A 23,319-nucleotide genomic window follows, 5' to 3' on the forward strand; every position below is an offset into this window, starting at 1 on the left:
CCCCAACTTGATAGATGAGGTCCTGAGTCTACAATATCCACATTTTCTGAATAGTTATAAGCACTGGTGTTTTATTCACTGAATAGTTCTTGGAGTTTGGCTGGAAAGGGGACAGTTCCAGGAAGCAGCTTTGCCACTGTCCTCCAGCTCTGTGATAGGTGCACCAGAATAGGCATGCCGATCCCCTACATCACATAGTTTTGTAAAGAGGATGCAGGCTTTCAGAATGCTATCAGATATTAAAATCATGCAGCTTAGCAAGCATATGTTTTCATAATGAACTGAGTTGTAGTTCCCTACACAAATAAAGGTAAGAATAAATGTGGCTGGGAATGATATCATTGTGCACATCTCCTGCTGCTGATTTATCTGTTCATATCTCAAGAAATTACCCCCTAAAGAATATGAATTTGCATTAAGCATATTATGAAAAGTTAGCAATAACACAATAGGAAAGTTAATATTTTCTTTGAATTCCTTTATGTCTAAAGGATTAAATTATAGAAAATAATAACCAGCAATATGATATAACAAAAGAACCAATCGCTTACACAAGAAGGAAGTCCTTATTTACTAGGATTACAACCAAGAATAAGAATTGTATTGACTAAGAGTGCTTTGAGTCAAGCATGAGCATAGGGAATAGTTTAGTAACCTGGGACTCTACTTGGTTTATTATGCAAACCACCTTCCAGTACTGCACTTGGCAGTCTAGCTCCTTTACTTGTGTGTTCTATGCACACATACCCCTCTCTATATGATTCACCTAAAAACCACAGACTTCCTCCTCATCCAGCTATATCTAGACCCCTCTATGGATAACGGGATAAATTTCCATTCCCCTAACAACAATCAAACTTAGAATAGTTTCTACTCAATCAGAAGCTCTCTAGGAAGGGACATGAATGGTAGGAAGATGACCATGTGATCTAATCTAGCAATCAAAATAAAGAACTGCCACAAGTATACCCCTTAGAACCTGTCCTCTCTTTCATTTAGAACACATAAAGAGACTCTAGGCTGTAACCTGGGTCATGGCCTACTGCTCCTATGCAGTGTATTCAAATCTTTTCTATTGAGTTCCTTTAAATAAAGTTGCCTTGCTGAAAATATTCCTGAAAATCTGTGTGGGCTTTTACTTGAACTTCTTGATTAAGAGGCCAAGAACCTAGAAACACCTGACCTTGGCCAGCAACAACAGCTTTACTGAATTCATTTTGTGAAAATACTTCATTGATTTTCATCCATCATCATCTAGATCAGCCAAAAGCCAAAACTTATCATGATTATCATGATTACAGAGTGAGGTTGGCCTGGAAGACTTTGAAGAGCATAGTACACACATCTGAACAAAAAGTCCCACCCAGTTTTCAGGGCCACCATTCTTCAGAATTACCTATTTGAGACTGGGCAACCAACGTTGACTTCCGATCACAAAGTGGAGAAAATGGAAGCCCTAATTCAGCCTCTTTATCTCCCTGGGGAAAGAAAGATGAATTACCAGAATTAATTTGGAGAATTTAAGGAAATGTGCCATCTATATAGAGTGACCTTAGACAACCACATTTTTTGGTTTTTTTTTTAAGCAGTAATACTTACATAGTTATTTATAGCATCAAAATCTAAGCTTATGTAATTTCTCTTGAATAGTTTTCTTCTGAGAAATTGCTCTAGTGCTAACACATTTCTAAATAATGCTGTAGTGCCACAACCCAATGACTCTGAAGAGACAAATATTTCGGAAGTCCCTTGAACCAGTCATCTCTGTACTATTGGGCAGTTAATTAACAACCAAGTTTATAGACTTGTCTTCATTTTATAGATTCCACTCAACCAAGTTTTAAAAAGGAAGATTTTGCATTTGCTGCTTTTTCAAAATGCATGAGCATTTTTTGAAACCTCTCTCCATTCATTGACTAAGGTTTATTAAATGTCTCATTGCAAATAATGATTTTATGGTACAAGGTTCAAAAATATCAATAGTTAATTATTGAATAACAATATCCTTAAAATGTTTATATAGCATGAATCTTAAAAAGTCTTATTAATAAAACAAACCCAGGGCCAGATATCGGAGTGAATGCTTAAAGATCAGAGAAACGGAGCAAGCCACATCCAACTTCACCTTGCCAACTTCTCAGCTGATCTTGTTTCCTCCAATTAGAAGCTTCTGAATCCTCAACCAAATTGATCTCAGCTGAACTGCTGCTAAACGCTAAAAGCTTAAAAAGGCTTCTAGTTCCTGGTCCTCACGCCTTAATATACCTTTCTGCTTCCTGCCATCACTTCCTGGGATTAAAGGCATATATCACTGTGCCTGGCTGTTTCCAGTGTGGCTTTGAACTCACCGAGATCCAGATGGATCTCTGCCTCCATAATGCTAGGATTAAAGGTGTGTGTGCCACCATTTTCTGGTCTCTATGTCTATCTAGTGGCTGTTCTGTTCTCTGATCCCAGGTAAGTTTATTAGGGTGCACAATATATTGGGGGACACAATATTACCACAGGTTTATATTAAAATATAACAACACTAACATTGTTTAAATAGAAATAAGACAGCTGATAGACTTGATGGGAAACATGATGTTAAAGATATGAATTTGATATTTACAGACACAGTTGTCCTTGATTGGCAGTACAATATTTGCATTTGGCTGATGTTATTGGTTGAGGAGCTGCTGTTTCTAGCTTAAGAGCACAACAACAAGAAACAATCAGTAGCCTATTTCTATATTATATGATCCTTTGGGAGACTGAAGAAGATTATTTAGGGCTGGTAAATGCACTATGATGATGTACTATGTATAAGTCCCATTTTAAAGAAAGCTGCTGGCACATTTTCATCTAAGATGTAAGCAGTTGCCACTTATGCAGACTTGGCCTTTCTGTACACAATTGGGGGTGTTGTTTTTCTGTTTTCCATACCTCTCAATTAATTTAGAATATAAAATTTCTGTTGCTAAGAGCACAGAACGCTAAGATGCAACAGTTATTCAACGTATTTATAAGTATTTCAAAGTGTTATTTATTTTTTGGAATGAATAAAGGCCATGGGTACCAGGTCAGCAGGGGGCCCTGAGCCAGACCATGAAAGAATTGGACAAAGCACCATAAATTACTGCTAAGGGAGAGGAGAGAGATGTACAAAGGGAAACTATGTTACCTTAGGGTAAGTTTGACCACCTTTACAAAATCCTTATTCTTTCCCAGGGCAGGGGATACTTACTTTTTATTTAAATGAAATCAAAGGTCAAAACAGTAGGCATTCTACATAACAACTACTTAATATTTATCTTGAAAGTTGTGCATCTTATTGAAAGTACTATATTTAGAAAACCAAAAATATACTTTTAGAATCAAGAACTTATTACATAAATATATTTCCTAGTGTTTTAATTGATTTATGGAAGTAGTAAGAGAAAATGCCACACTCAATTAATTACGCAGTGCCTCCCTGTGATGCCCCTGGGTCTCAGCATTGTGTTCTAGGGGGATGAGCCTACAGGGGCTGAAGCCGCAGAAGTGACCCCATCAAAATGCAGTGGGAGAGTCTGATGTCCAGCGTCTGAGAGCCCTTACCTGTCTCAGCATTTCCTGCATGGCTTGTCAAGGCTTCATCTTCTAATGACCATGACAAACAGCTAATGATTGCTTTTTCTGCTTTCCAAACAGAGTAAAAAGGTTCTGACAGCTATCAGTGAGGTGTCAATCTAATGCTTTATATTTTTGAATTTCACTAAAACTGAAACATTTTTCTGTAGTTTTAAATAGATGAAGTAACTGAAGGAGAATGAAGGACAGAAGCCTTGGGAACCTTTTTGCACCGAGACCTGGTGTGAGTCTCAAGAGTAGTATCAGTTAGCATTCAGACCACTGTCAGGCCCTAATGGTGGGAAGGAGGTGAGGGACCCCTGGTTCCATAGGCAAGCTTAGATGGTGCACCTCTTCAGCAGTCCTTGGACAACCTCCATAGAGAATGTCTGCCCTGTGACTGCCTTCCTCCACTCTTTCTAAAAATGGCCCTCAGAAATTCTCACAGTCACCCAAACAGATTGCTTGTTTAATGGCTATAGTAACCACCACATCTACATTCATTCATATTTATGGAGGAAAGTTATTGTGTACTTTTATTATATGTATTTTACCAATTGTTAGGTTTGCTTGTGTAACTGCTGTTTACAGCACTTTTTCAACTCTTAGAACCAGCTTTGATTTTAACATTTTGAGCTATAGTTCTTTACATTCTTTTAATTTGGGAAGTTACAACTGTAATTTTCATTGATGCCATGTCTTTGGCTGAGAATGGATTAACTGAGTGTATTTTTAGTAGTGTGGAGACAAAATTTACTTTGAAATGTCATACTTTATATGACATCTAGCAATACTAAAGAAAACAGAGAAAATTGATTATATACATCTTAGAGTTAAAAAAAAATCAATTTGTCTTTTCCTTACAGATATCCTACTTTTCAAATCATTTGTTTCTCTGACTTATAAGACAACATTGCTTAATAGATGTAGATTTTTCCTAAATTAAGATTGTTTCTATGTGCCATAAAATAATGAGTTGGAAAGAGAAAATATTCATTTATTTATTGTGTGCACAGTGAAAAAATTAATGGAAGTAGTTATTTTTAAATTTAATTATGTTATCTTCACATCATGCCAACTATGATGTGTTCAAGAAGAGATAAAGAGGTATGAATCTGTCTTCCTTTGCTGTTGGTTATCATTTTGCCTGGTACCTCTGTCTTCCATGTCAATCACAGTTGAAATGGATGGAGCATCTTCCAAATGTATTCATTCTCATCAAAAGCTTCTGTGTTGACTGTGGTGATAAAGTGTGTGTCCTAATAAACTTGCCTGAGGATTAGAGGGCAGAGCCAGCTACTAGATTAGACATAGAGGTCGGGCAGTGGTGGCACACACCTTTAATCCTATCACCCAGGAGGCAGAGATCTGTCTGGATCTCTGTGAGTTCAGGGCCACACTGGAATCAATCAATGAGATTGATCCAGTATAGGAGATAAACAGAGCCAGGCAGTGGTGGCACACACCTTTAATCCCAGCACTTGAGATCTTATGCCTTTGATTGGGAAGTACACATGCCTTTATTCCCAGGAAGTAATATGGTAGGGCAGAAAAAGTTATATAAGGCTTGAGAAAACAGGAACTCACTCTCTTTAGGCTGAGGATTTCATAAAGGTAAGAACTAGTGGCTAGCTGTTCTGCTTCTCTGATCTTTCAAGCAAGTTTATTAGGGTATACCATATATCACCACTGTTGACTTGTTAAACACTCAAAGCAAAGACACTGTATGTACTGATAAACACGAAAAGCTCGTGTCTTGAAGATGAGGGCCTGTCTAGCTTCCTCTGCCACAGGCACTTAATCAAGGTCTGAAACCAGTGTTTCTCAAGATTATAGATTCTAGGTATGACCTTTGTCTCCTCTGCCACAACTTCTCCTGGTTAGAGAGTGAATTGAGGTGGCTAAACAAAGACAGGAAGAGAGCTGGTTGAAAATGAACAAAGAGCTGGTCTCCTTCACCCTGCCCTTCATATACATTGTGTTTAAACTTTCCTATGTCATTTTTCAGAAAGTAATGGACTAAACAAATTAGCACAAAATTGACTTAGACATTAGCACAGCCCAAACTTTCTCTTATTTTCCTACTATGAATTCATACACACAGAGAAGGGGAGGTGTGGAGATGAATAGATGGATGGAAGGAGGAAGAGAGGGAAGAAGTGTTGGTCCTAAAAGTTCTCAAAGTTACATAATTCTTTAACTGCTTTATCTGATGTTTTAATATTTATATTCATCTTCTAATTTTGCTTAACACCAATTGAAGAACCAAGTGTATTTTTGGTTGTGAGCCTAGCCTTTAATGGCTGAGCCATCTCTCCAGCCCGAAAAACCAAGTGTAGTAGTGCATGCCTTTAATATAAGCACTTGAGGGCTGAAGCAGAAAGAATGCACTAAATTCAAAGCCAGCCTGGGCTAGAGTAAGTTCTAGGCCAGAATGTGATGCAGTGTGAGATCCTGTCTCAAACAGAAAGAAAAAGAAAAAAATCTAAAATAAAACAAGAATGACAGTTGAAGAAATTCCAAGTGTAGGGGCATCAGAAGTCAGCCTTTGGCCTTGAAGGGTACCCACACACATGTGGCATACACTGATCCATACACATACACATAAATAAGAACAAAAATAAATCTTATGAAAAACAAAAGACAAATTTGCTTTCTGCCCCACCATTTTATCATTGTTTCATTTGCATTGTGGAAAGTCTTTCACAACTTATTTGCTTTGGTGTCTATAAAGAAAATCACATGACTACAGACATCTAGCCTTATTTCTGGAATCACTGTCATATTGCATTGATCTATTTCCCTGTCTATATGCCAATGACAGACTGGTCATTTCTATATTATGAAATGTTAATTATGTAATATGGGACAGTGGATGCTCCAACTCTTGAGTCTTTTACAGAATTGCCACGGCTATTTAGATTCATGCATTTCCATTCGTGTTGTGGGATCAGAGTTCCAGCTTCCACAAAGAGGTCTGATAATATTTTTATAACACAATCCAGACATTTTAATCAAATTTGAAAGAACCTATATATATTAGTGATATTGAACCTTCTAATCCATTGTTCTGCCTACCATTTGTCAACTAGACATAAGTTTCTGTTATCTTGGAAGAGCAAACCTCAATTGAGAAGATACCTCCATTGAACTGGCCTGTAGGCAACATTGTGAAGCCATTTCCTGATTAATGATTGATGTGAGGGGACCCAGCTCATTCTGGGTAGTGTCACCTCTAGGTAGGTGGTTCTGGGTAGCCATAAAGAGCAATCTAATAAGTAGTGTCCCTATGTAATCCTGCTTCAGTTTCTGCCCTAGCTTCCCTTGATAATGGCTGTATCTTGTAAGATATAATAAACTCCTTCCTACTCAACCTGGTTTTGGTCAGTATTTTTGTCACAGCCACAGACAACAAACTATGGAACTCATTAACATAGACTATCTGTCCATTTATACATATATGTGTTATATATACATAAAATTAAAATTTATCTTACTATACTTTCTTGCTTTTCATGTAGTGGTTGTATATGAATTTAGTTAAATGTAATCCTTAATACCTCGTTTTATACTCTCATAAGTAACATTATGTTTTAAACCTAATTTTCAAATTTTTCCTTGCTTGTGTACAGAACTACAACCCTGTAAAACCATGTATTGGTTCTACTGGCTTTTGCAATAAGGGAAGTTTCATTTTATCCACTCTATTCAGTATTTCCTTTTAGAGCTTCTTTTTTACTTATTAGGACTTCGAATGAAACATTTAATAGAAACAGAGCTGATACACTGATCTTAGCATAAAAATGCTTTGCATTTCATCTTCAAGCATTGCATTAGTTATGACCCTTTGACCCTTTACTAGGCTCAAAGGCACTTCCTAGCTACTTTTCTGGGAGTTTGTATAATCAAAATGCTGAATTTTGTCAAATGTATTCTGTGAATCTATTGACATGACAATGTGATTTTCCCTTTTTTATTCTTTTGATATAATTCAGTGTAATTTTAAAAAATGTTCTACATGCAAGCTCAAGGCATGGTACGTATTCTTTTACAATATTATTGGATTTGACTTGCTAATATTTTAAGAGTTCCCCATCTAGAATCATGACAGATATCGGTTATAATTTCCTTTATTTGAAACATCTTTGTCAAGTTTTATGAGAGATATACTTCCAATTTTCTTCTTTCTCTATCATGAAAAATTTGTGTAAAACTGACATTATTTCTTTCTTAAAATTCTTGAGAAAATTGATATTTCTCAGTTGGATTTAATAATGGAAATTGAAATTAAAGTTAAGAACTGGATCCCTCTGATCCCAGGTTTTCATTTTTTTTAAAGAATTAATTAATTTTATGAGTATGGGTGTTTTGCCTGTATGAATGTCTGTGAATTACACGTGTGCTGTGCCTGGTGTGCACAAAAGCCAGAAGGGCATGTCAGATTCCCTGGTCCCAGAGTTATAGATGTTGTGAGCAGCCATGTGGTTGCTGGGAATCGAACCCAGATCTTTTTTCCTGTGAAAGAACAGCCAGTCCTCTTACCTATTGAACCATCTCACTAACCCAAATCCCAGATTTTCTTATGTAGAACTGTATATAAACTCAAGTAAATGTAAGTATATGAATATTCAGGTTGTAGCTTTGTTTTATTTCTATTTTGATAATTTATATCTTTTTCAAAGAATTAGGGAATTTTATTTCTGTTTTCAATATGTTTGGCATAAATTGTTCATACTATTTCATACTCCTTTGACATATATAAGCTCTATTATAATAACCCATCTTCCATGTATATTTCTCCATCCTTTTGGTCCTGTAAGTAATTTCATTATTTTTTCAGCATGTCAGTTTTTGTCTCTATTAATTTTGGCTATAGTTTGTCTTTATTCAACTTTAGTTCAATTTTCCTAAATTTTACCTACATTCTTAAGATAAAAAAGAGATCAGAGATTGTATCCTTTTGGTTTTTTAAATAATACAATTATATAATGTTACAAAATGTCCCCTAAGTACAGTCTTAGTTGCAGTCAACAGATTGCTGTGTGTTATGCTTTCAAAATTTTTTCACACCTATGCAATGAAATTCACAATACTGTGCACACTGAACTTCAGAGGAGATTTTGGGTTTATATTCCTGATCCAGGAAGGTGCCATATAGACCTAGAGACCATATAGACACCCATGTCTGGGAGACTCCCTGCCCTTGTCTTAACTGCTTTATCTGGCCATTACTGGATCACATCCTTTATAATAAAATTCTAATTGCCAGTATAGTATTAGCCCTGAGTTCTATGGTCTAACAAATTACCAACTCTAGAATGGATTGTAAGAACTGAATTTGTAACTAGCTGATTAGAAACCAACATTTCTATGTCCCACGGCTCCACTAGGGCTGAAGTCTGAAGTGGAGCCTGTCTTTTGGAAGACTGAGCCTTTAACTTGTAGAGTTTAACCCAAAATTGAGTAGTTAGCACCATGTTTGCACTAGAGTACCCCAACTTTGGATTTGGAGATGTTAGACAAAACAGGGGTGCTACACAAGAGACAGCTTTTACATGCTGCAGCAGAGAGCAGGGCTCTCCTCTCCTCTAGGCTTATATTGGTTTTTTCAGTTAAGCACGTGTCTGCTCAGCTTCTTTTTCCTTAGCCTCCTTTGCAGCTGTGCATGGGGTTAGATTTTTGCCAGGAAGATATACATAGAAGTTTGTGTGTCCTCCTTCCTCTTTTCATTGTGCAAGCTGTTTGCTGTCTCCAATCTCAAACTTACCTCTTAATAATGTAATGATTCTAACCTGTTTTCCAACTCCCTTCTTTCCCGACTGCCACGTTCTCATATTTAAGACATTACTTGCTGTGGAATAATCCTTTTGTACACTGTGAAGATTTGTCACTGTGATTGGTTTGATAAAGAAACTGACCGGCCAATAGCTGAACAGGATAAAGTTAGTCAGTTGGGAAAGCCAAATTGAGAATGCTGGGAAAGAGACGGGCAGAGTCGCCAGCCAGAAGGAAAGGAGGTAAGATATTCAGGAGAAATAAATGCCACAAGCCTCATGGCAGAATGTAAATTAACAGAAATGGGTTAATTCAAGTTGGAAGAGCTAGTTAGTACTAAACCTGAGCTATCAGCCGAGTCTCTAAGTCAGTTCTTTGGGAAGCAGCTACTGGTTATTTGAGAGTTGCTGCAGGACAGAAAAAACTCTGCCTACAATTACTCTCTTTAAAAGACAATTAGTACTCTTTTGGGTTATCTAATGTATTTCCCTAAAACATTACTAAATTCTCACAAGTACACTAACTATGTGCTTTGGCTAATTGAAAATATAAGTCAGAAGCACTAGAACAAAGTTACATCAATATTCACAGCCGCTGTTTCTAAAACAGAGTGAAAAAGTCACCTGCAGGAAAAACTCCTCCATGAGGGCCATGGTCCACCTGTAGTGCAGCTTCCAAGTCTTGGCTGGGTGGCTGATGTCGGCTGCATGGAGTATCAGGGACATAGTTTTGGCTCTGTCAATCCTGCCGAACCAAAGACATGTTCAAATTACCAGAACCAAATAATCAGCTACTGTTTTGTAAGGCCATCCCCCAGAACATGAACATGACGCAAGGCAACAACCTACCCTTCGGGCTGCTGCAAACTGTTTCTTATGTTTTTAATTTGCTGGAAATGACCTGACATGTCTGTAGATAACACCATTTCAATCACTAAGTTCCGAAGATCCCTGCAGAGGCATCAAAGGGAGAATGGTTCATTTGACTCTTCCTGAGCTCTGAGAGGGACATTTCTGTAAATATCCATGATTACACTATTTTCCCTAACAATTATGAGCACTAAATGCAATAGTGCTCACAAAAGTTGGACACTATTTTAATCATTGACACTCACGATCATTTGAAAAAAGAAAAACCATGCCACTTAATTGTCTCGTTAAAAAGGAGATGTTTTCCATTTGCAGGCCACAACATTTCTCGCCAGCTCATAATTGCTAAGTCTTCTTTTGTTGTTGTTGTTTTTGTTTTTTGCTTGAAATGATCCTTGGCCATTTTAAAGAGATACTGTTATAAATATAATTATGTGTGGGTACATGTGCATGATCACGGAGGCCAGAAGTCAAACTCAGAGGTACTGTCCACATTGTTTTTTGAAACAGTGTTTTTCACTGGCTTGGGGTTTGACCATTAGGCTAGGCAGGCTGGGCAGCAAGTCCCAGGCATTCCCCCTATCTCTGCCTCCCGAGGGCTGAGATGTCAAGCATGTCCTACCATATCTGGTATTTTCACATGGGTTCTGGGGACTGAACTAAGGTCATTGTACTTGTATGGCATGTGCTTTAGTAACAGCCACACTTTATTCCTAACTGTAAATTTGAGTGCTGTAGAAGTAAGACACATAATCAGTGGGGCTTGAGGATATTTGAAATCTATGTGGCCAGCAAAATTGGTTAGCTTAGTGCCCCATGGAAGGGATATGGAGGAGCATGGTTTCTCAAGGTCCTTCCTGCACTTTCATTTTACCAGAATTTATCCAGTCAACGTACAGATTTAGGATTATGCAGTAATTCCTTTGTCAGTATGCTAAACATCTAATTCCAATCATACATCTGCAAAGGGCTATTAATATTCCCCTCCAGAGGAGATTTCATTTGCTCAGTTGTGCAGCTAGGATGTGGCTGGGATAAGAGGCAACCAGAATTCCCACTCCAAAAGCTGACCCTTGGACCACTCCACAGCGTCCAGCAGCCATCACAGGAGCCTCAGAGAAGTCCAGATGCTAGTGAAAGGAACCCGATCCTCTATAAAACAGACATTTACATTGGCACTATTTAAGCTTTTAACCAAGACGCCATAGTGTAAATACAGTGACCATATCACAGAGCCTACGTACGAGTCACACATTCTCACTCTAAGTAGAAAACTGAGTCATCCTAGCAAAGGCTCATAGAGACAGACAAGAAATCAATTATATTTTGTTTTCACCATGGGGCCAGTATTCTAAGTTAAAGCAAGGCATGGAGCACCTTGAACTATGATTTTGAATCAAAATATTTTTAGCTGGGCAGTGGTGGTGCATGCCTTTAATCCTAACACCCGGGAGGCAGAGGCAGTTGTATCTCTGAGTTCAAGGCCAGCTTGGTCTACAGAGCAAGTTCCTGGACAGCTAGGGCTTTACAGAGAAACTGTGTCTGGAAACTCTCACTCTCCCAAAAAAGTTTGTACATAAAAGATGATTTATTTTTCAAAATAGCAACATATTAGAATTGTTATTGAAAATTGCAGGTGCTCAGTTAAACTTTATTTTAGATGAAGGCAACAAGAACTTAGTGTTAAGCTATCATTTCTAATACTGGGCAACCTGCTTAGCATAATTTATCCAGATACTCAGGTAAATAAAGAAATTGAAGATAGTTAAGAAAATTATTCCCAATTATAGTTTTTTAGATGAAATTTTAACAGAATTCACATTATCAACTGGATACAATATTTGTTAACTAAGAAAATTGAGACAAAATTTTGTGAAGTTTATACAGTGTAATAAAAATGCTATGCTTTCCATTTAAATACTCAATAAATTCTAGATGTTATATTAATAAACTGGGAAAAATATTATACAAGAGAAATACAAGTTAATTTGTAAAATATTCTTATAAAAGGAGCAACTATTTTATTTGTAATAAAAAACTAAAAAGATTTGAGGGCAAAAAATTACAGGTCTTTAACAAGATAACCGAATTTCAATGCTCAGTAAAATTTATGCTATATCAGTAAATGGGTACTTTGTTGGTGATTGGAAAGCATTAAATCTATTAAATTTTACAGTCTATGTGATTATTGTACTATTTGTTAACACAACAATACAAAAAATGTCTGAAGTTACTGAAGAGAAACATAAAATAAAAGGGCAAAGAAAAAAAACAGAGTAAATAAAATCATACTGAAAGAGCAAGATTTAACATGGAGAAAGAAAATAAAGATAATTCAACGGAAAGACAATGAAAGTCAATAATGTACATGTTACTCCTGGGAGAAGCATACAGTATTTTCGTCCACACTGAGGGTCATGTTAGTATAGTTGTAAGTTTTGTTCAAGTAGATGAAGGTCTTTATTTTCTTAAGGCTCAGCTCCCTAATAGCAAAATACTAGAGAGAATAATGAACATGGAGCTGAATGGAGACAGAGGAGGAGTGGGTGGATGCGGAGGGAGGTAGATGAGAGTCAGGAAGGGGGAGGCAGGAGGAGAGGAGGAAGGGGAAACTGTGGTTGGTATGTAAAATAAAGGAAAAATGTTAATTTAAAAAAGCATAAACATGATGCTAAAATTTTGAATTTATATAAGCTACATATTGATTAAAAAAAAATCCAAGCTCCACTACAGACTGAATGATTATGTCCCCTAAGCATGTGTGGTGTGACATGTGGCTTTACATGTGTGGGGGGGGCACTGAATTGATCTGAAGAGAGTCCTTGTCTGTCCAGCAGCAGAGATGTATGCCTGGACTGAGCCTTCAAAGGCCTGCTCCTCAGAGTGTCTAGTCAGCAGGTGCTGAATTGGTAATGGGAGAAGACCTGGGATTTCATCTGTTTTTCTTACTTTAATAACTTAACTTACATTGTTCGTGGGGTTCAATTTCCTCTGAAACTCACCTCCAGTCATCTTTAGATAAGTTTACCAAGATATTCATTTCCTCCTCTTGCATAAGTCGGTAGGCAGCACTCACGTGGTGATTCTCAAGCACAGAGCGGTCATTGTACAGAATGGCAACATCTGACCTGGAAATTGAAAGCAAACATCCCCATGAGAATTTCTTCAGACTGGGATTTTAATAGTAAATCATCAAGTTTAAGTCATCTCACTGGTTGAAATCCTGTCATTGAACACAGAACACCATGCTAAGTGACCATTTAAATAACTGTATAATAATTTCACATTTGAAGCAGACTTAAATGGTATAGCATTTTCTATTGCCATTGCCAGAAGGACTGCAGAGAATTCAGTTCCCCTTTACACCGTCTGCCTCCACAGTGTGGTGCTTGGGAGGATTGTGTTCATGTTATTGCTTTTGTTGTGTTTTCTTTCCCCAAATGTCACAGAGTTGGAGTCGTGCAGTAGACTGTCTTCCCAGATTGGCTCTTTTCACTTACGAGTACGCACTGGAGCTTCAATCAGGCTGCTTTCTTAATCTTATATTAAAACATTCTTTGCGTGTTTTAAATAATAGTCCTTTGATAACCATGTCTCATGCATATACTGTCCCCCTGTCTGTGTCTTGTCTTTTTATTTTCTTAACAATGTCTTTGGCAAGGCAGTTTAAATTTTAAGGAAGTTCAGCTTTCAACTCTTATTTTCATACACAGTGCCTTTGGTGTTGTTTTTGGTCACTATTAAACCCTGGGTCATATCAACTTTCTCTTGTGCTGTCCTTTGCAATGTCATGATTTGTGTTTTGTGTTCAAGTCTGTGATCCTTTTGAAGGATGTATGGTCTGTATCCTAACACATTTCATGCTGCTGAAGCAGGAGGATACTTGCAGTTATTTTATACATTATAGAGGTTCATTTCCCATAGTTCTGGAGACAGGAGAATTTGAGATGAGAGTGCCATCATCTGAAAAGCTCCTTCTTGCTGCGTTTCTGTGTACCACATGAAAGAAGGGCAGAGATATGGAGAGAGCAAAGCCTCTCCCAAGAGTCCTTTCATAATGGTAGTATGTTCATGCAGGGGGAGTCCTTACGACCTACATACCCCCAGTCAGGAGTGACCTCCCTACGTACACCCGTCAGGAGTGGCCTCCCCTAATTGGTGCATGCAGGTTCGGTTCCCATCCCATGAATTCTAGAGGACACGCTCAAACCATAGCAGTTTGCATTTACTCTGTGTTCTTTCTGCATATGGATGTGCAGGTTTTCTAACACCATTTACTGAAAAAATTCTTGTCATTCCAAAGCCTTAATTCCTTGGTCAAAGACCAGCCAACTAGGGACTGCAGAGATGGGTCAGCAGTTACAAGACATTCCAGAGGACCAAAGTTCAGTTCCTGGCAATAGTGTCAGGAGACTCACACTGCCTGCATCTCCAGGCTCATGAAAATGTCCCCTACAGGAACCAGAACACACATGGCATACACACATACACATAAGTAATAAAAATAAATTAATTAATTAAATAAAACAAATCTTTTTCTAAAAAAAATCAATTAGCTAAATATTGTGGGTCCATTTCTGTGCTTTTTTAGTCTGCTCCATTTTTCTAAATGTCTATTCTTTCATTAATATCACACTTTCTGATTATTACAGATTTGTAGTCACTACTAAACCATGTCTCTCACCTCAAAGGAGATAGTCTATTTTAGAGCCAAATACGAATGATCATGGCTCCAGAGTACAGACTTGGGTTACCCCCAAATCCCATGTTTTAACATCATGACAATTCTGTGCACCTTTAGACTGAAGAACAAAGAAAATTGAAAACTTAAGACATTTTGAAAATACGTTGATAGAAGCGTCGGGAGGTTCTCAGAGGTGTACGGAAAGCTCTGCTCTAGGCCTCAGAAGTCATCTGATGACATTCTTAGCCTGTTGGTTGGGGAGAATGAGGGGTCCGTGCACTCCAAACGATTTCCTGATGGCTACAAAGTTGTTAGATCACATAGAAAGGAGGTCAATAAACGGCTTTGAGGGGCCTTAAGGTGGCCCAGTATAATTTGGCTCTGGACGTGCAACATTTTAACTTTTCCACATTGCTTAATTTCTAATAAGTTAATTAGCCTTGCAAAAGTCTGAGTGCACAGTATGGTTTTTTCCACGAGCTTTTCACAGTTGTAAACTTTAAAGTGAGGGGAATAGTCCTCTAATTTTATTTAGTTCCATGTTAGATGAACTATTCTGGAGCTCTTCTTTCTCCATACAAACTTTAGACAATATCCACAGAACAAATACATGAAATAAAAATCTGATTGGGATTGCATTGGATCTATAGAGCAACTTGGGTCAGGTTAAATCACATTTTGACCAAAATGAGTTTTTCTCCCCATGAACGTGAATTATCTCTTCTCTTTGTTTCTTCCGTCAGAATCTTATGGTTTTCTTTCTCTAGATTTTTCCACACATTTTATTAGATGTATACCAAGCATTTCAGTTTGGGGATGCTACTGTAAATGGTACTGCATGTTCAAAGGGAACATCCCCTTGTTCGTCTCTGGTGGGTAATAAAGCTGTTGACTCAGAATGCCACGATGCATTAGCCTTGTGTCCTGCAGCCCTGCTGTAGCACTTCAGCCACAGGGCTTGCTTTAGTTTTCTTCTGTCGGTTCTTGCAGACATGCTACACAGTCATGTCACTGTAAGCAGATAGCTGTATTTCTTCCTTCTCAATATAAATAATCCCAATTTCTGATCTTACTGTGTTGGCTGGTTCTTGGAGCCATACTGAAAGTCTGAGGTGGAGGTGGGATAGCCTTCCCTTTTGAAACAATACAGTGTGTAGTGGCTAGACTGATAACTATTACATATTAGTTCATATACTTACCATTTTTGCAAAATATTTAAAGTCTACTCCTGGTCATTTTCCAGAATGCAATATATATTGCTATTAATGGTGGTCCCTGTTATATAATTCCACTTGTTAACTTATTCCTCTCATCTAGGCGAGATTTTAGTCATTTTCCAGAATGTAATACATTGCTATTAATGTAATAAATGCTATTAATTATATAACATGGTAGTCCACATGTTATATAATTCCTCTTGATAACTTATTCCTCTCATCTAGGTGAGATTTTAGGCCCTTTGACCAACATCTCCTAACTGTTCCCCTCAGCACCCAGTGACTACTGCTCCATTCCAGGACATATCCTTCATCAAATTGGGGTTATTGTCAACTCTTTCTAGTTTATTGAATTTGGACCATGAACGGATATTAGATTTTGTGAAATACTTTTCTGCATATCTTGGTATGGCCCCATTTCTTCTTTAGATTTTTAGATTGAATTTAATGTGTTGAATCAGAGATAGCTTGCATACCTGGGATAATTGGCCATGGTGCTAATTTTCCCTTTAATTATCATAGTTTAAATATCTATATGCCCTTTCCCTTCCGTTTAAAATGCTGACATCTGTAATATAATCTAAATATCCAAAAGAAAAAAATTTAGCTCATCCTTATTCAGTCAGTGAACGACTAGCCTCTTTTTGCCCTATTTCAAGTAGTTAATTACATCCTCATTCATTTGACCCCAATTTACTTTAGGAGGGGGATAAAGAGCATGATGGAAATCACTTTCTCCCACACATTTCTGTGATTAAATTTGAATATTGCAGATGCACTCGCTGCAAATTAGGATAGAGAAAGTTGTTTTCAACACAAGTTTATGGCAGACATTTTACTCTCAAGCTGTTGAATTCATCAAGAGTCTTTTATTTCTCATCTGCCTATATTTTCGTATAATATAAACTCCAAACTAATAAACTACTTCAATTTGTCTGGATAGACTTGATATTCTAGTCCAAGGTATGGACCCATTGCAAGCATTCTGGGTTCTGTGAAGTGAAGTTGTGGCCTCTTCATTCTCTCCTCCTAGCATGTCAGGTATGGATTGGAAGCAGAACCGTCGTCTGCAATATCTTCAGTTGGTGGGCCAGCCCCAGAGGCTAGCACAGTGAAAGGAAGCAGCAGTGATAAGAGACAAGAGAAAGTGAAAGCCCACACCAACTGCACTATTACACGCCTCCTAGAGCCTAGTACCTCTTGCACTCCTTTTTCTTCTTAGATATATTTGCTATGTGTGTTGGTTGGCTTTAGGTCAATTTGACATAATCTAGACTAATTGGAAAGAAGGGCTCTCAAGTGAAAAATACCTCTATAACATTGCCCTGTAGGTAAACCCATGGCCCATTTTCTTGATTAATGATTGGTGTGGGAGGGCCCAGCCATTTGTGAGTGGTACCATACTTGGGATGATGGTCCTGAGCTGTGTAAGAAAGCAGACTGAGCAAACTAGTAAGAAGCACTCCTCCATGGCTGTCTCTGTTTCCAGTTCCGTTCCTGACTCCAGGTTCCTACTTTGAGTTCCTACCCTGACTTCCCTCGGTGAAATGGTGCAACCTGAGAGTTGTAAGCTGAAATAAACCCTTTCCTTCCCACGCTGTGTTTTATCACAGTAATAGAAAGCCTGACTAAGACACTGTGGTAAGGAACTGTGTTGCACAAAATGGACTGTCTCCGGCTTTTTGATGGATAAGGTTCTAGTTACAACCTGGCTCTCACCTGTTACTGAACGCTTATTCATGAGCACACAAGTACAAAACAAAGAACAAACATTGTCACTAAAACAATACAAAAAAGATGGGTGAATGTGTAAGATGATTTGCTCCTCTGTAGTAGCCATTTGCTATGTAGACCATAAAATCATGCTGTCTGCATTATCCAGACATAATATTTTTAAAAGAAGAAACAAAAAAAAAATCTGACATCTCCTGCAAGCAGTGTATTCAAGAGCATCATTTAATAGTCTGCCAGATAAAGCAAGCCTTTTGCCAACTCCGCATAAGTGAATCAGCCTATCAATCGCTAGATTAATCCCTCACTCCTATGCATCCTGCACTGTCACAAAGATGAAATTGTGTGCGTGTGCCTAACTAATGTCATATATTTTTCAACAATCTCTCAACCTAAAACTTACTTAACTAACAAACATAGCTCAACACAAAAGAAGGTCATATGTAATCTGTATTTAAGGGATAATTAAATCAATATTAACTGAACAAAATGCCACATGTATTTCCAGAAATTTGCTGATTATAGGAAACTTACGATTTTCCAATAATCTCATTTGTATCATATATCTCCTGACATATCTATTGTAGGATTTTTAAGGTTATTATATGATGTGGCCATGAGCATCACTTCCTCTATGAGAAACAAGTAAAGCTGTGTTTTTGAACCAGATTTAGCATAGCAAAGTATGTTCGGTTTTGTCTCATAAATCCAACAAGCTTGCTGAGAATACAGCATGGTCTTAATGTTTGATGATCTTTTACTGCTAAGAAAAGAACAAGACTCTAAGCAACATGTAGTATCCATGGTAACATGTAGCTCGGCATTTGCTGTTCACAAAGAGAAAATTAATTCCATTTATTTACACTTTCAAGGATTTCACCCACTATAATAGCTTTAGTGAACTCAAATGCAGCCTTGTCCTGTGTTCTAAATCATTTTCATCCGTTTTGTTTATAGGGTAAATGAGTCTCCATATTGGAAAAAGCCCTCTACTTCCAAATAGCATGAACACTATAAAATAAAACAGAATTAATGTTATTGGTGACATTCGATCTTATTTCTCCCTTAGCAATGTGAAGGTAATGTCATGAACTTAAAATGTTATACTGTTGCATGCTTTTGTCATTGAAATAATGTTTTAATAGAACTTTCGAGTTCATGTAAAATGACTCCATTAAATAATTGACTCTGATAGACAATTTATAAGAAAAGCAGTGAAATGTAAGACCACACTCATCTTTATTAGTTACTATAAATGAGAAAAATGCTGATTCCTCTGCCATCATCACCCTTTCCTTCTCTCCTCTCCATGTGGCATCCTTCTCTCCCTCATCTAATTCCTGTGCTTCCTCCTTCTTCTCCAAACCCAGCACTTAAATATGTTAGCTCTCTTCACCCTGCTGCAGATGATTAGTGAAAAGGAAGCTACATGTGATATCCTGATGCAGCATAGGAGAAACCAGTTTGGTTTCCACTGCTCAGAGCAGAAAGGCCAAGCATTGCTCTCTCTTCACAGGTCACTTGCTCCCTTTACCAAACCCTGGAACTCTTTGCCTATACAAAGCCCAGCTCAGTAATGACCTGTCTTTATATAACTCCTCCCTGTTATGGATTCTGTAGGTACAAAAAGTCTTCAATAAGCAACCTTGACATGAATGCTCTTCTTTTCCTTCGATTCATAATACAATATAAGGAAAGGGGTTCCCTTTCTCTGCAAAATGAATTAATAAACTTCCTGGTTTATAACCAGATTTCAAGGCTCTTCTTTCCCACTGTTTCTATGTCTTTCTTGGGGACATGAGTCCAGGGAGAGACGGAATGTCTTCACCACATTTTCACTGAGTTTCAACTTTTTCTGTTGATCAACTGCCCATCCTATTTGGGACTTTAACAGTTTGGACTGACCCTATGTCTGTATCTTGCTGTGGGAGCAGAGTTGTATTTCCATAGGTCACTTTATCATAATGATCTTAATTTTTCTTAATATATCATGGGATGCAAACCAGATGATCTATAAGTTGGATTTCGGTCATCTTAGGTCGCCATTAAGGTAGTTTTTTTTGTTTTGTTTTGTTTCTGAGACAGGGTTTCTCTGTAGCTTTGTGCCTTTCCCAGAACTCACTCTGTAGCCCAGGCTGGCCTCGAACTCACAGAGATCCGCCTGCCTCTGCCTCCTGAGTGCTGGGATTAAAGGTGTGTGCCACCACTGCCAGGCCAGCCACTACTGCCTGGCATGCCATTAAGGTTTCCAATACCTAATGTTGTAATTGACTGTGTCTTTCCTCCCAACATCAATACAAAAACTCCTTATATCTGAAATACTAGTTGTTAAAATATTTGTTAAAAACTTAAATGAACCAACCACATTAAAAACTAGCACATTTATGTTTATAGCAGCTCTATTCATAGCGCCAAAATTTAGTAGACTAAAATTCTTCTAGTCCCACCAGTTGTGGTGGGACCACGCAATGTAATATTATTATCAAGAATGAAAATGAGTTATCAGGACACCAGAAACCATGGAGAGACCTTAAACACATATTGCTAAATGGAAAAAAAAAAAAAAAAAAAACCAGCCTAGGGTACATACTGCCTAATTTCAACATGACATTTTGGAAAGGCAAAACTAATCCAATCTTTAAAAGATCTGTGTTCCCAATGGAAAAACAAGAGAGAAATAAGCAAAGAAGATGGAATGTTTAAATCACTAAAACTACCGCGCGCACGGGGTACATTAAACTAAATTTATCAAAATCCATGGAAATTATAAACAAAGTTGGAACCCTGAAGTAAAGCCAGGACTTTAATTAGTAGCATGGCAATATTAGTAATTGTAATTAGAACTCCATAACCAGGTATATATATATATTGGTTCTGATTATAGGGCAAATCTGTAGGGTAGCTCAGTTGAGCATATAGAAACTTTGTGCCCCATGATCAGTTTTTTTTCTATAAATCTAAAATTGTTCTAAGAATGGTTTATCAAAACAAAACAAATAAACAGAAATGACCATATTTGACCAGATGGGAAGAGGGGTACTGGAAATGGATAGGTTTAAGTATGGATGTGGGTCAAGGTAGTTGGAACGAATAAGGGAAGAAAGATCAGTTAAAACTATATAAAAAGGCCATACAGAAGACTGATAAGTAACTAACTAAAAATAAAATAGAATTTGAATGGAGGTACCCCTATGGGTACATAAAGCTGCTTTTCCAGAAGTTTGAAGTTATTAAAAGAAACTTAGGCAGGAAATACCTTCCTATGAGGCATAGTCAGAGAGTTTCCTAAGCCCCCAAAACAATTCAGGCAATTACTACCGCTGTTGGTTTCCCACCAGAATGAGATGGTAACAACTATTGCTTAAGACATCGTACACTCCAGTAGACACAGAGAAATTAAGTTGGAGTTGGTTGGGACGCTTCCTCACTAAAACGTTATCCTTCCTAGTGCTAGAGACTGCCCTGCTTGTTGCTGGAGGACTCTTACCAACAGTCTTTCTTTGCTGTGGATCCTGTATGCACACCACAAATCAGACATGCAAGATGTGCCCATTGGTGTAATAGCGGCTTCTGTGTTATGGAGATAATAAACTACTTACTGATTGAATTTGTGGCCCACTGCCTCAGGAGAAAATTCATGTTTGGTACTGTAAACCTGGTCAAAAGTCCATGGCTGAGGAGATCATAGGCCCAAGTGGGGAAGTTACTAACATAGTTTTTGCTTAATGAGCATAATATGCACACCAGCTTTCTTCTAAATAACTTTGTTAATGCCAGTAGGTTAGTCTTGCTATCAGCTTTGGTGAGAAAGGATTTTTTGCAGTGGTAACTTCAGAGATATACAACTGATCACAGTGATGATGGTAACCATTGAATGCTCATCCACAAAGGGAACAGCTATCTCAGAGCCATAAGTAGAAGAGCTCTATCACCCTCATTAAGGTGATAATACCAGAGAACATTCCAAAGGAAGGAATAGAGGGAATATAAGAGCTGGAGGCAAAAGAGTGGCGTGCTAAACTGTCCTCTGGGCATGACATGTCCATTGCATTTTGAACATACAGCAGCTGTGATAGCTTTCACAAGATTCACACAAGACTGGGCTTCTCAATACCTTAACACCATGTCATGGAAGAGGGAGAGGTCCATTGGGCCCTACTCTTACCTATGGCTTTATACACAGTGAATGTTTGATAGGATAGGGAAAGATATTTATTTATTCAGAGATGTCCTCACTGGCAAAGTGTCCATGCTCGTCTAAACAACCCTTCAATCATTTTCCTGTATAAACTGTATTGAAACTCATTGAACCACAGACACATACACAAAAGGATATAAAGTAGAGCGGTACTAAATAGTGGGAGCAAAGACATGGGGAAGCGTGGGACAGACACAAGAGAAGGGGCAAATCTAGTTAAAAACATCATATGCGTGTAGGAAGATATTATAACGAAACTCACTATTGTATGTGACTAATATATGCCAAGAAACATTTTCGTTTTGCTTGCTTGCTTTTCTTTTCTTTTGTTTTGTTTTCGAGACAGAGTTTCTCTGTGTAGCCCTGGCTGTCCTGGAACTTGCTCTGTAGACCAGGCTGGACTTGAACTCCGAGATCCACCTGCTTCTGCCTCCTGAGTTCGAGCGCTAGGATTAAAGGCCTGTGCCACCACTGCTTGGTGCCAATAAAGCATTTTAAAAAAAACAAGATTTAGCATTCTCTCAACAGAGCAGTTCTATAGTTTTCCAGAGATATGCAGGTGATATTTCCTCATTAAGCAATCGTGGCTAATCAAACACAGAAATATTAGGATTCCACATATAGAAAGTGAGTTCGATCCTGATTTGTCCTGTACTGTATTATACCTCTCAGGCACTGATATCTTCATTTAACTAAAAAGAGCTTAAAGTATCTTCCTTTTACAGACTGAGTTCTACACTCCATCCCCACTGGATGGCTATGTTGAAACTCTAATCCTCAGTGTGACTTTTTGGATATAAATCTATTAAGGGTATACACAAGGTTAAATGAGGTAATGTAAGCGGGAGAACTGAATCTCGTGTGAATGCTGCCCTCATATGAGAAGGAAGGAGCACCAGAGAAGTACATGCAGAGAGGAAAGACACAAGGAGGTTGCTTCCTGCAAGTCACAGGGGAGAGCTAGAAGAAAACAAGCCACTAACACATTGATCTTAGACTCCCAGGCTCCAGTACTGTAAGAAAGAAATTGTACGTTGTTTAAACCACCCATTCAGCAGTATTTTGTTATATAAACCTTAGAGGATATTATAATACTTGTTCACTCTAGTACATTGGTTTGAGTAACTGCCATTATAAACATCATTAAAGCATCTTATTTTTCAATTATATTGAATACTTTGTACTGCCCTGGAATGAGATTTCTTCAATCTCTTAATTTCTTAAGAAATAAAACTGTATACCTCCTACTATACA

At 37.8% G+C, this 23,319-nt stretch overlaps 1 protein-coding gene across 1 annotated transcript in view; it reads right to left on the reverse strand.

The window, feature by feature from the left end:
• Pde1a (phosphodiesterase 1A) overlaps window positions 1-23,319 on the reverse strand; it is a 65,017-nt gene that overhangs the window by 21,331 nt on the left and 20,367 nt on the right. The window contains 4 exon segments of the mRNA XM_059260788.1: window positions 1,397-1,478; window positions 9,990-10,110; window positions 10,215-10,316; window positions 13,238-13,363. Of these exon segments, the coding sequence (XP_059116771.1) occupies window positions 1,397-1,478; window positions 9,990-10,110; window positions 10,215-10,316; window positions 13,238-13,363 (431 nt within the window).

The sequence above is a fragment of the Peromyscus eremicus genome, chromosome 4 (assembly GCF_949786415.1).
Source record: "Peromyscus eremicus chromosome 4, PerEre_H2_v1, whole genome shotgun sequence".
NCBI lineage: Eukaryota > Metazoa > Chordata > Mammalia > Rodentia > Cricetidae > Peromyscus > Peromyscus eremicus.